This window comes from Gopherus evgoodei, chromosome 13 (assembly GCF_007399415.2).
Source record: "Gopherus evgoodei ecotype Sinaloan lineage chromosome 13, rGopEvg1_v1.p, whole genome shotgun sequence".
NCBI lineage: Eukaryota > Metazoa > Chordata > Testudines > Testudinidae > Gopherus > Gopherus evgoodei.
In genome coordinates this window covers 22,790,684-22,803,562 of record NC_044334.1, presented here as the reverse complement: position 1 = coordinate 22,803,562, position 12,879 = coordinate 22,790,684, and the positions used below count along the sequence as shown (strand labels likewise).

The 12,879-nt window shown below is 42.8% G+C and overlaps 1 protein-coding gene across 1 annotated transcript in view; it reads right to left on the bottom strand.

Moving 5' to 3' along the window:
* The window catches only part of GCN1 (GCN1 activator of EIF2AK4), a 61,150-nt gene that overhangs the window by 34,874 nt on the left and 13,397 nt on the right, over positions 1 to 12,879 (bottom strand). Inside the window, exons 15-25 of the mRNA XM_030582609.1 lie at positions 11,468 to 11,620; positions 10,447 to 10,539; positions 8,488 to 8,563; positions 8,151 to 8,310; positions 6,924 to 7,113; positions 6,672 to 6,796; positions 6,164 to 6,342; positions 5,896 to 5,989; positions 2,766 to 2,879; positions 2,302 to 2,500; positions 1,310 to 1,465 (exon numbers count right to left, since the gene is read on the bottom strand). Coding sequence (XP_030438469.1) covers positions 1,310 to 1,465; positions 2,302 to 2,500; positions 2,766 to 2,879; positions 5,896 to 5,989; positions 6,164 to 6,342; positions 6,672 to 6,796; positions 6,924 to 7,113; positions 8,151 to 8,310; positions 8,488 to 8,563; positions 10,447 to 10,539; positions 11,468 to 11,620 — 1,539 coding nt within the window. The remainder of the gene's footprint in view (positions 1 to 1,309; positions 1,466 to 2,301; positions 2,501 to 2,765; positions 2,880 to 5,895; positions 5,990 to 6,163; positions 6,343 to 6,671; positions 6,797 to 6,923; positions 7,114 to 8,150; positions 8,311 to 8,487; positions 8,564 to 10,446; positions 10,540 to 11,467; positions 11,621 to 12,879) is intronic.

Sequence of the window (12,879 nt, the reverse complement as noted above, 5' to 3'; positions counted from 1 at the left end):
AAATGCATATCGTGGTTATAACCAGCAATGGCCGCTTTCAGGAAAGAAGCTTTAAAATGGATTGAAACATTAATGAGACAGTACAATTGAAAGAGATGATATATTGCAGAGCCACCATATCACTGAGATGTTAAACAATGTATTGAAATGGAAAGCATCATGATCAATTGCTTACTAAACTGTAAAGAATAAGTGTACTGCAACCACAGAAAAGCTGACCGTGGTGGGTGGAGGACTACAGCACTGTGGTACAAGGTTTTTAAAAATATTAATAAAGCCGTATCCTAGATTTCCTCTAAAGAACTGTAAGGTTGTATCCCAAGGTATTATAGTGATCATAATGGGACAGGAATAGAAAGGTTAAGCTAGATGGTGAACAACCTAGAAGCCAGGATGAACCACAGCTCACATGGCAAGCAAGCTGGGGCAACTCACGCCCTCATATCATGAACACTCATTTTTTTTCCTCTTTTCGCTTAGTCTAATATTTGCCTCGCTTAGTCAACACTTCTGTTAGCAGTGCTGAATACTAAGAATTATTCTTTGTTTGCACATGTCACGGAGTGTGGGGGGGGTCCGGTCCTGCACCCCTCTTCCTGGGACCCACAGTGACTCTCAGCCAGCCAGTAAAACAGAAGGTTTATTGGACAACAGGAATGCAGGTTACAGCAGAGCTTGCAGGCACAGTCAGGACCCCTCCAATCGAGTCCTTCTGGAGTTTCAGGGTGCCTGGGTCCAGCATAGGATCCCCTGAATTCCCCTCATCCAGCCCAAAACCGAAACTGAACTGCTCCTCCTCCAACGGGCTGATTCCTTTGTCCAGCTTCCCAGGCCAAGGTGCTAACCACCTCCCCCCTATGTAGCTCAGGTTACAGGCTTAAAGATCCCGTCCCTCACCTAAAGATATCCCTGGCTCTCCCATCCCCCATGCACACAGCCCCTACTCCATCACAGTACACATTTATGAACCATGCTTACAGACTCCTCTGCAGGATGTGGGCCTTAGTATGAACTCTGGGGTAGCATTATTTGTTCGTATTATGGATTTTTGGTTTTAGTTTTTCTTCTTTAAAAAACACAAAGGAATAATTGATAGCAATTTTATATATGCACTTATTGTACCTGTGACAACATGTGTTACGGCTATTACTGCAACCAGAAAAATCTTAGAAAGTAAGACTGGGGGTTTTGGTAAGTAGAGGAGCTTTTCAATCTAATTTGGGGAAAATAAACGTGAAGTTTTAGCTCACAAAAAGCTGTACAAATATCTAAAAAAAATAACCTGAAAAACCCCTCTAGCATCTCTCACCTGGCTCTCCCTTGCCAGTCCTGCTGGGGATGGTGTGTGCATGCAACAAGCCAACAACTCTGTTAATGGCAGTAGACAACTCTTCCTGGCACCAAGATTCATCTAATTCACACGCTGGTTTCATCAGGCGTAAGGTCACATGACTCACTAAAGTACCTAAATATAAAAAAACAGTCTTTGAGAGGACTAAATACAAACAATAAAAGTCATTCCCAGAGGTAAAACATAAATCCCCAAACATTATCAACCAGTGGCGTTGGAGTAATTTTTATAGTGGGTGTGCTGAAAGCCACTGAACAAAGTTGTAAGCCCTGCATATGATGGAAACCACTTCCAGCCAGGGGGTGCTGCCGCACCCCTGTTACCAAACTTCTAGAGAGAAGGAATTGCTACCCACAGAGCTAAGGTCTCTCACACCAGCTGGACGAGAGTAGAGGGAACAGAGTACAAGCTCTCCAGCTTATATGAGATGTTTCCATCTGTGTGCATTTCAATCAGATTTCAGGTTACGCCAAGAAGATTTAGTTTAATTCTCTGCTCAGAAATGAGCTGCGAGAGCCATCAGGAAATTCAAGAAAAGAAGCCTTGTGCATTCAAAGTTTCTCTCAGAGTTCTCCACATAAGGGCCATAGGTCAGTTGTTATCGCCACCTGATGGCCTGCTATGAGTTGCTAGTTACTGACCATTTCCACATCCAATGAACAAACATCAAGTTTGACATTAGCTGGTACCCTGCTTGGCAAGCTCAACAAGGTAGCCAAGGACTGAACGATGAATGCGTGCGGACAAAGAACTACCCATTCCAGGACAGACTGAGACACATCTATTCTATTGCTAAAACAAAGCAGTGTTTAGAGCCATCTAGCTAACATGTTTCACACACTCTATATTCACTTTAAAATTCCAGAAGAAACATTTACAATCCCATGTAACAGAAGCACTCTCTGAACAGGAAATCTTTATACAACACACAACAAATTGCAGACACTAACCAAAAGTCTTCAGTCGAGGAGGCATGACACAGGAAGCTAAGGAAAGGAAAGCAGTTTTAATTCTGGGAGCAGCCAATGGGGATTTTAACAGTGGCAAGAAGGAGCCTATGAGAACCGGGATGTACTGGGTTAAACCAAGAGGGTTTCTCTTTAGAACAGCATCCAGGAGTCCTAGAGCTGCTTCCAGTTCGCCATCAAGCTGCAAGAGAAATCATTGCAATCGTTACTCCAAAGACTATCTACAAATCAAGGAAGAGGTTTAATCTTTTGTCTCTGATGAAAAAGTGCAAATGGATTATTGTCGATTGTTCTTACATTTTCATTAACTTTTAATTTAAATGATTTGTTCATATCAGTTTGCAGAGGTGACAAAAGTGTGTTGAGTCAAAAGTATCAGAATACCACCCCCTGTCCCCACCCTAGAGCTAGCAGAGGTCCAATTTTAGGCAAATTCAGTAACTTGCCTCCTTCAGCTGCTTTCTGATTTGAGATTCCTTCTCTAGCTGTGCATGCAGCAACTCCTTCTGTTTAGTAGTCAGCTGCACCTCCTCCTTTATTCCTTTCTTCTTCTTCATTTCCTGTAGGAGAGAGTTACTGACATTATTTGGGGACTATCACCCCCATCCTCTCCACACAGGCTGTGGAGCGGGAGGGAAGGAGGTGGAGACAAAGAGAAAATGCAATCAGCTCAAAATTAGCTACTCATAAGGCAACATCAAAACACTGCTCCAAAGACATACAACTCCTACTCTAAGGGCTGGTCTACACTTGAAAATTAGATCAACCCAGCTTCCTCACTCAGGGGTGTGAAAGCTCCACATCCCTAATCCTAACATAATTAAACTGTCCTAAATCCCCAGTGGACAACGCTAGATTAGCGGAAGAATTCTTCCACTGACCTAGCTACCGACTCTCGGGGAGGTGGATTACCTACACCGATGGGAAAACACTTCCCGCTGGCTGCAGCATTTCAATACTAGACAAGCCCTAAAATGCAGAATGAAGCTCAATGAATTCACAACACAGCAGAGTATCCCATCAGCAGCAAGGCACCAGTTTTGCCCCCAGCTTTCGTTCAGCAAGGAATTATTCAATGAACCGCACTTTCAGTGGCAATAGTTGTATGCAGTATTTCCACTGACTATATCAGGGAAATTAAGAGGCCTCCAACTAAATCTGGGGGATTTTTTCCAGCAAATTATGCTTCCACACTTGAATATGGCTACCCAATTTAAACAGGATTTACCACTTGTCTCATACAATAATGGGAATGATTCTCTCATACAGACACAAGAAGTGTTAATTTGCTTGCTACGATGTCAGCTTATCACATTTAGTCCCAACGGCGTTGTTTTATATTACTGAGCTCTGGTCTTAGGTTGCATTTGGACTGGTTCTACACTGATCTTTACTGGAGATGTCCTCTCCCCACCTCAGCCCTGAGCTCAGCGCTACCCGTTGTCACAGTCAGGCCAGATGGCTGCAAGAGGGCTCTGGAAGGCTGATATGTTAACCCTAGTATGTTAAAGGACCTTTTTCCTACAAGCTGATAAGGGGTTACCTAGGGACACCTGAATCCAATTAAGGGCTGCCTGAGACCTTTTAAAACTCCTCCTCAGGTGAGAGAAAAGGGAAGAGAGAGAGAGAGAGACAGAGAGAGAAGCTGCTGCCAGGCTAGTGGCAGCAAGGAAATTAATTTCTCCAGGGTGAGAGGCTGTGCTCCTTCCCATAGGGGAAACAGCCAAACCTGAGTGTCTGCTAGGGGAAGAATTGACACCCTGAGGCAAACAACAGGACAGCACTCTGCCCCAGTGAAGAGGTAGGGAAAGGTATCCCCTTTGGGTTTTTTTGAGTTTGCGAGACTGTTTCCTTTTGTTTTAGTGGAGAAATCACCCTTTAGGCCAACCTTGAGGCCTACTCTGAAAATACGGCCAAAGGAACACAGAAGGGCAAAGGCAAATGCTTCCCAGAGTGGGGTTGATATACCCTAGGCCCACCACCACCAGAGGGGGAAGTGATAAGTCTGGCGGCATGAAGGAGGTGCCTTGCCACACCTTGTTTAACAGCAAAACTACTCATTTACTTCTGGATTCTGCAAAAATGCATTGGCTGTGTCCTTGCCATTCAGATACTGGTGATCCAGTAGGTAGCACCTTCCCTCCCTAATTGTATTACAGTACCACCTAGAGTATCAGAGGGGTAGCCGTGTTAGTCTGGATCCATAAAAGCAGCAAAGAGTCCTGTGGAACCTTATAGACTAACAGACGTATTGGAGCATGAGCTTCCATGGGTGAATACCCACTTCGTCGGATGCATGTCACCACCTAGAGGCTCCAGCTGACATCAGGCACCATTGTGTTGGATGCTGTACATCTCTGTACACACACACACACACACACACAGTAAATAGTTTACAATCTGAACAAAGGATGTAAGGTAAAACAGAGGCATAGAGGGGTGAAATGACTTGCTCAGGATTATATGAAAAGTCAGTAGCAGGGCCGAGAATAGAACCTAGGTTTCCTGAGTCCCAGACTAGCATCCTATCCACTGGACTATGTTGCCTCTCCTAGTTCATACTGAACTACTGTCATGGCACAGAGTTAGAGAGCTTATCTTCCTGTTTTTTAAATGAGAAATCCTGAAAGATACCAGGGCATTTTCATACAGACAGGAGATATTAACCATGGTATACTGGACAGATTCAAACTTAGGTCACTATATTTTTGCCTACTCTAATTCCTCCTAAAGTTTTAACTGGATACAGTATTATTCTTCACTTCCTGTCCTATACAGCTGATTATTGCTGGATGCTATTAAAGCTGACACATTTCAATCCATAAAGTGATCCTTTGATGTACCGTGTACATGAGTCTGGTTTGTAAAGCTCTGTGATGGGAGGCGTTCTCCCAGATATTAATATCACATGTAGACAGAACTGATACTCATCCTGTTCCTATGAGGGTTGGGCAGGTCATTGATAAAGCATATGGCAACCTGTCAAAAAGAGCCCTTTGATTAGTCTGACATAATTCCTTCTACTCTGTTCTTTTCCCCATGAAGCACAATCTGTACATACTGAATGGATCTGCTAGTTGTTACCAAAATGCAAGCTCCTGTTAATGCCTACTGAGAACCTATTAATAGACTGTTATACAAGATGCATGAAATAAGAGATGAGGATAGAAGAGACCTTGCACATGCACTATATGCTGGTTGCAATGTAATCGTGTTCACATCACTAAAACTGTGCAGCATATGAATGCATTTAAATCAGTTGTAACAGCTGGTATTTGGACACCAAAAATTTACATTTCTACCAACACACACACAAAAGCACCCTGCAATGAAACAGATGGGGGAGGAATAGCTCAGTGGTTTGAGCACTGGCCTGCTAAACCCAGGGTTGTGAGTTCAGTCCTTGAGGGGGCCATTTAGGGATTTGGGGCAAAAAACTGCCTGGGGATTGGTCTTGCTTTGAGCAGGGGGTTGGACTAGATGACCTTCTGAGGTCCCTTCCAACCCTGACATTCTATGAGCTAGGCTGGTCAATAAAACCTTCAGCATTAGGTTGTCCTGCTACTATCACCTCACCTCCTTCAGCTCCAGCTCAATGATCTGCTCCTTGAAGGAATAAGCCTTATTCTCCCTCTTCATGTTGGCCTTTTTCATGCTGTCTTGTTGTGCACTGAGAAAAAGGTATTCAGAGGAATCAGCACAATGAAGCAGACTGAGAAGGTTCCTGCTAAAAATCCAGGAACACCATCTATGAACAGCTGCTGAAGCCCTTTACCCCAAGGCTGGAAGCCACTGGAAATTGACCTCTACATTCCAATTTACATAGGGAATTAAAAGCCCTTACCTCTGTATGATGGATTTGTCAAATAGCTCCCCCTCTGGCGTCTGCATGATGGCAAACTCTTCTCGAGTCACATGGCGCAGAGCTGGGTTCTCCATAGAAGCTGAGATAGTGCTGATCAGCTGAGGGAGCACTCTGCGAGGTGAAAGTACAGAGAGCGATCCCACTGCATTCATGGACGACTGCCAAGAAAAAAAACCCACTGTTCAGTAAAATGGTCTCACTATCTTATTCACAAGACTATGCCCCTGCTGAGTTGGCCCAAACTATTTTTCCCCTAGTTCGTTTTCTCCGAGCAAAGAGCTCCTTGTCTAAGGTGTTCCTGATAACCTCACCCAGGCCTGGAGTTCAGCCACTGGCCCATCTTTTCCCTAGCAACTTCCTATGGAAAAGGTTTTTCCATTTCTGCACTCTTTCCCTCCTGATGGGCCACTTTCCCTCTCTCATCACCTCCACCCTTTGCCACTACGATGTCCTTGGAGATAATTCAGGAAAATCAAAAGCTAGTCACCTGGTTTATGGGTGTCTGGGTGGTGATTCTGGGTAGAATTTTATCCAGCTGTTTGGTAATGAAGTCTTCGGGGTCTATCTTCATCTTGATAAGGAGGGCTGGCCAAAGCCCAGACTGCACCTCCACTGGAAAGACATAGGCATAATAAATACAGAGCAGGGACTGCTAAGAAATCTAAGCAACCCCCCCACCCCCCAGACAGCCCTCACCAACACCTAATAGCCAGTAGGATGGTCTTGTCCCTTTACTCACCCAAAGAAGGATGATGGCTCACTAACAGCATCTCCAGTGCTAGATTTTCTGTCTCAGTACGGTCCACCTCCAGCCCTGCTACACCTGAGATCACACACAGTGTCTCCTGAAGCACACGAGGGGGTATGAATGCTTTCCCCAGCTCAGATAGCTCTCCAGTCTCTGTCACCAGAGCCTCAATGGGCAGCACCTGAACAAACAGAACTTGTAATTAATACACCAGAGCACAGTTTTGAAGGCCTTGCCACTTCTTCCCCCAGCACAAAAACAAATTGTATTGGAACAAAAAATAAGCTGCCTTAGATAATATTGTGAACCTGCCGGTGCTGTGGTTGAAACACAGACCTAAGAGCCATGTAAAGGGAAGAGAAACTCTGACAAAGGAAGGTTATTCTGAACTCAACCAGTGGGGAAAGGCAGGATAAAATAAGTCACCTTCCTAGAGGATGGATTTGGGGACGTTCACTCTAACAGGTATATCCAATCTGTATAATGTGTAATTCCCCCCAACGTCCTTACCAAAAAAACTTCTGCTAAGCATCTTGGATCCATCTGACATTGGAAAGGAGTGCCTACGTGACTTAGAAGCACAAATCTCACTGACAGTCATGTAGGTGCTTATGCAAAACCCACCTATGATGGTTGGATACTGCAAATCAACCTACTTTATAATTATGCACAGTCACAGCCTAGCAAATAGTGTGTTTAATTTGGTCTCTTATTTTATTATTTTTTCATTTCTAAATAATTACCAGTAAAATGTGCATATTATACATAATTTTTAAAGACAGCCTAAACAGAGCATCTGAACTATTAGCTAAGGGCAGCTACTAACCAGCACATTGAGAAGGGGAACAGAGTACTCCAGCCTCACAAAGGAGACAGAGAAAATAATCATTAACTTCTTAGACAAAAGAACACAGGCACATAGAAGCTGGAAGTCTTCCTCCCCAAACAGAGGCACAGGAGGGATGGTGAGGACAACTGTGGTCACAAGGAAAGATAAATGACCTGAAAGATCCTGGACACCTGTACAGTTACTTATGGAAGTCTAGTAAGGAAGGAGCGGTATTATGTGGGATCATTAACACAACATCCTTTATAAAGCCAAAATTCTGGTTTTGAAATCGTGTTGTGCAGCAACATTAACAGCAAGGGAATTACAGGGGCTGAATCTGCATGACACCAGGAACTAGTGGCAAGGGAATAGACCTGGTGATCATTCACCTTATGAGACTTGAGAACTGTTTTCAGCTCCTCCAAGATCCCATAGGCCAACTTGTACCCTCCAAGTGAGGACAAGAGTTTCTTAACCGTCTTCTGGGCATGCTTACGAACATGCCAGTTCCGGCTCAACAGTACTGCAACAAGGGCTCGGTGGTACTGTCTGAAAACAGAGAGAAACAAGTTCAGCAAGGGAGCTAGTCAGGCAGAACATTCAGACATGTAGATATCGAAAAGTCCAGCCTCTCTGTGTAAAGTCCCAGGACCTCCCTCTTCACTGCCTACATTAGTACTTCAGCAAGTTAACTGCATCCGATTAAAACAGACCATTTCTACGTACTGAACTTTATTTTCAGGGAGCCGATGCGCATGATCCAACAAGAGGCGCTCTGTCAGCTGCAATACCGTGCACATGGCTGTAGAGAAACAAAAGACATGTAAGACAAACAGCATGACAGTTTATTTGCTGTGGGTTTAAAGAGGTTGGATCTTAACCTATGAGCAGAAAAAGAGTGCACAGGATACTTCAGAACAAAATATCTGAAAAACCAATCCTTCCATAGCTGCCAAGACATATCCTCTACTGATCCTGTCTAAGAGCTAACACTATCACAAGCAACTAAGATTTTGTCCATACTGGAAGTACCAAATGTAACTGAACAAGACTGTTACTAGCAGGTTTCCAGCATGATTCCCCCAAACAATGTGAGTGGGGACAATTTTTGTCTGATAACAGGTTATGGAAACTGGGCTATAGACAAGACCTTGTGTACCTCGAGACATGATGGACCGAAATTCCGCAGCAATGCCCTATTATCTGTGGAATTCTGGCGCAGCTTCATTCAAAAATGAGCATATAATACTATTGCTATAATAGTTTGTGCTACTTAAATTTATGCCATCCTCAGATTCTCTGTTTCCGCATGCCCCTGGTTTTAGTCTCAACAACATATAGCTGCATGATAGAAGATGTTGAGAGAAGCTGGAGGTTTCGTCACTTGGATAGAGGGAACGTGGGGATTTTTGGCAATCAGAAAGTCATCAGAAATGGCTTGCCATTGTTAAGCAACTTAGTTGGCTATTTCTGCTTACATAATCTGTAGTGAAACATTTCACAATTGGTCACTCACATTGTCAGCATTAGGCTCCAGAGTTGAAATGCAATTGCAAATAACAGTGGCTGTTAAGTATCTGAGGAATATTATTTCAGGTTGTCTACAGACTCAGAAGGATCTCTGTTCATGTTTCCAAAGTTTCCTTCACAATATCGAGAGCAGGAAACTACTTATTTTAAACGAAAGCTCAGATTCTGAAGCATAATTCTATAGTAAAGGGTGGATTCTGCAGCAGCACAGAACACACGCGCCCTGGCTATCATCCCATCTCTATAATACTGTTTTGCTATCGTCTTGGGGGGAAAATCCCTGTCCATACTAGTCAGGGAAACAACACTAGCTCCTTGTTCGTGACAGCCATGTTCAAAGAGTGGTTGTGTGCATAGCTCTGCTCTCAACAGGAACAAGATGACAAGTACAGCACCTTTCAGCAATACTAATGTCATCAGGAGAAAAGGAAAATGCTGCCTCCTGAACTGTGATCACAGTGAGTAAAAGAGAAATAATATTACTTCAAATTTAGAAAGATTTACATCTTCAAAGCTCTGCACACAGATAAAATCACTTTGAGAACTAAATTAACCACCTCATTTTCAAATATTTTGATAGAAAAGGTCATGCTCTCTTGGACACGTTCTGTTAATTTTTCCTTTAAATCTTTTTAATTCATTTTAAACATGAGGGGACAAAATGGAGACACCACTCACTATAATTCATAGTGCAACAGATTTTCTGTCTCCTCCATTATTCCTCCTCCACAAATCTCTCTCTATTTCTCCCACAGATTTTCATTCCCAACACACCATTACTTCTCCCCTTTTTCTCTTTCCTCCACCAGACCTCACTCCTTGGGCTTCTCTAGACTAAAACTTGTGACAATCTACTGACTGTAGATACACCACAATTATTTGTGTCATGGAACAACATTTGTGAAGTGTCTAAATTAGCATTTAACAAGGTGTTTGATAACTCAAAGTCATCAACGAATTCACATTAAAAGAGGATCGTGAGTAGACTAGATAGGTCCTTTGAGAGAGCAATCTGTTCACTTTAGTCTGCAATCTGACCCTAGTGTCAGACAATATGGCTAATAAGCATCAGCAGCTCTTGTAAAGTCCCAAATAATAGGATTAAACAGGAACTGGATGTGTATCAATGAACTCTGATCACATTTAACAACTCACCTTCCTCTGATGCAGACTGCAAGAACTTCTCAGAAGTGAATATTTGCTTTTTCTCATCCAGAATCAGCTGCCAGAAGCCACTCAGCTTGGACTCTGAGAAAGAGAGAGAGATTTTTCTGTCAAGGTAATGCAAAATAAGCCAGGATTTACCATGCAATTACTTCTTTCATTGAAACAGCTCAATCCTGTCTCTTAAATTGGGGTTCTCTACCTTCACTGCTCCTCCACAACTTCCCACTATCATATTCAGACTGTATACCATCTACACACCCACCCACAGCCCTGTTACAGCAGCACTTTCTACTACAGACATTTACTTATGAACCAAGAGATTACAATAATTAGAAAGCCCCATTTACATCTGCATCTCTGTCTCATCCAGACTTTCCTAGGACAAGTGGTCCAAACATTGAAGGGGAGGAGGGAACTTGCACGTCATGTTTGGTAGACAGGGAGCAAGCTGTATAGAGGAGTTCTGCCCTAGCAGATACCTGAGTTTGGACAGTTCTTTGAAGGAGGCTTTGGTGGTGGAATTTAATTGGAAGCATACAACCTTTGCTACTCTAGTGGATGGTGGGGTCGTCATCTGCTTCTTTGGAAAATTGGGAAATGACCCTTTAATCTCACCACACTCCAAAGAGGGAGAAAAAGTGTTACAAAAGAAAAAACACATTCTTAATGCTGGTTTAATCAATGCCTCAGTCAATAATTATGGGAATTTAAGCCCTAAGTGAAGATTTTCTGCAATAAGAGAGACCACTAAAAAGGCATGCTGCACCAACCTAAGGCACTGGAGGCCAGGATTTTCACGGCTATGGCACAGTAACAATTCTGTTTAGTCTCATTTACATGAAATCTGCCTGCACTTGCTCCACATGGGATAAATCTTACCATGGTTTACACTTTAAGTGGCTTACAAATGGACAAGGATTCTCTATGAGCAAGCAACAAACAAAGAATATGACAATATCACAAATCCACTGTCAGTGTGCTGGTAACTTGTTCATTTGTGGGCTCTTACCAGTTAGTGCATCAGCCAAAGACATCCTACAGATCAGCAAAGCAGAAGCAACGCCTTCCGTTACCATGGAAACCTGCGTACTTTGAGATGCAGACTTTTCCACTGTCTGGATAAGCACTGGTAATAAGTCCATTGCCTGTAATAACGTGTCACCTGAGGAAAAAGGAAGAGATAAGAGGCAAGAGAAGGTGGACTTCCTGGATCTACACTGAAAAATTCTAACAGCTCTTCTGCTGTCATAAATCCAGTTATGGAAATGGACTACAGAGACCATTGAGAAGGGTCTACATCTCCAGAATAGATAATCTGCCAAAAGGACTCTAGTTCCTCACATCACCACTGTTATTAAATTTTAACTCCACAGCAAACAGAGGCACTTTCCCACTCCTCCATCCTCAGTAACATGCTGCCTTCTCTCTCTGAATTTCTGTTCAGGATGAAAGAAGATTCCAATCCAATGCTACACAATTACTCATCCACCCAGTTTCCTATGTTTCCTGAACAGAGTACATTTTCTGAAACAAGGCAAAGCAGGCTTCGCTGGAAGGTCTGTGAGCACCTCTCTCATCTCAAATAATCAAAAGTCAAAGGATTCAACCTTTGGCTTTCAAATTTAAATATCCTTTAAATTAACATTCAAAACTACCTTTTTTACATTTCCAATACAAGCTGTAACACAAAATACCATAAACAAAAAAAGAAATATGTAACATCACAAAACTCCAAAGTCAGTCAAGAGAGTATTTTAACCATAAAAAAAAAATCCAAGAATTAGATCGAATATCTTTATATTCTTCATATTTATCAGATAGGTCAAACCAATGGCACAATCAGCAAGATGAATGGGTAATTTCCATTTTTGTAATATTGACGCCTTCATCCCTGATCCCATGAGCAGCTGCACACAAGCAGACCCAAGCACCCCGATGAAGCCCCAACAACCTCAGGGGTCTGGCTACAAGGGTCTCATTGCAGGATCCTGGCCCTCGCCACTAATTCACTTCTCAAAGTATTTGCTTCTGCCCTCATAACAATAGACAGATTACTGGCAGACAGAAATGGAGAGTTCACTGAGAAAGTTCAAATTCAGTCACTCACAATGAGAAAACGAAGGCAGTTCCACAGTATGTGTGTAATATTTGCATTAACTGTTCAGCTATACCAACACTAATCATCTCTTCGGTTTATACAGTCTCCGTGGATTTATTTAAGCGTATATTATATATTTTAGACTACAGAGACTGTTACTCTACAGTATGGGGATCAAATTTTGGGTTCGCAATGATTAGAGCCAGTAGAAGCCATTCTCAAAGGAGCACCAAAAGTTTGGGGTTTCTGAAGACCTTTACTTCAGAAACAATTTGCCACACAGAATCTATCTATATCCCTGCAATGATCAGTTTACACCTGGA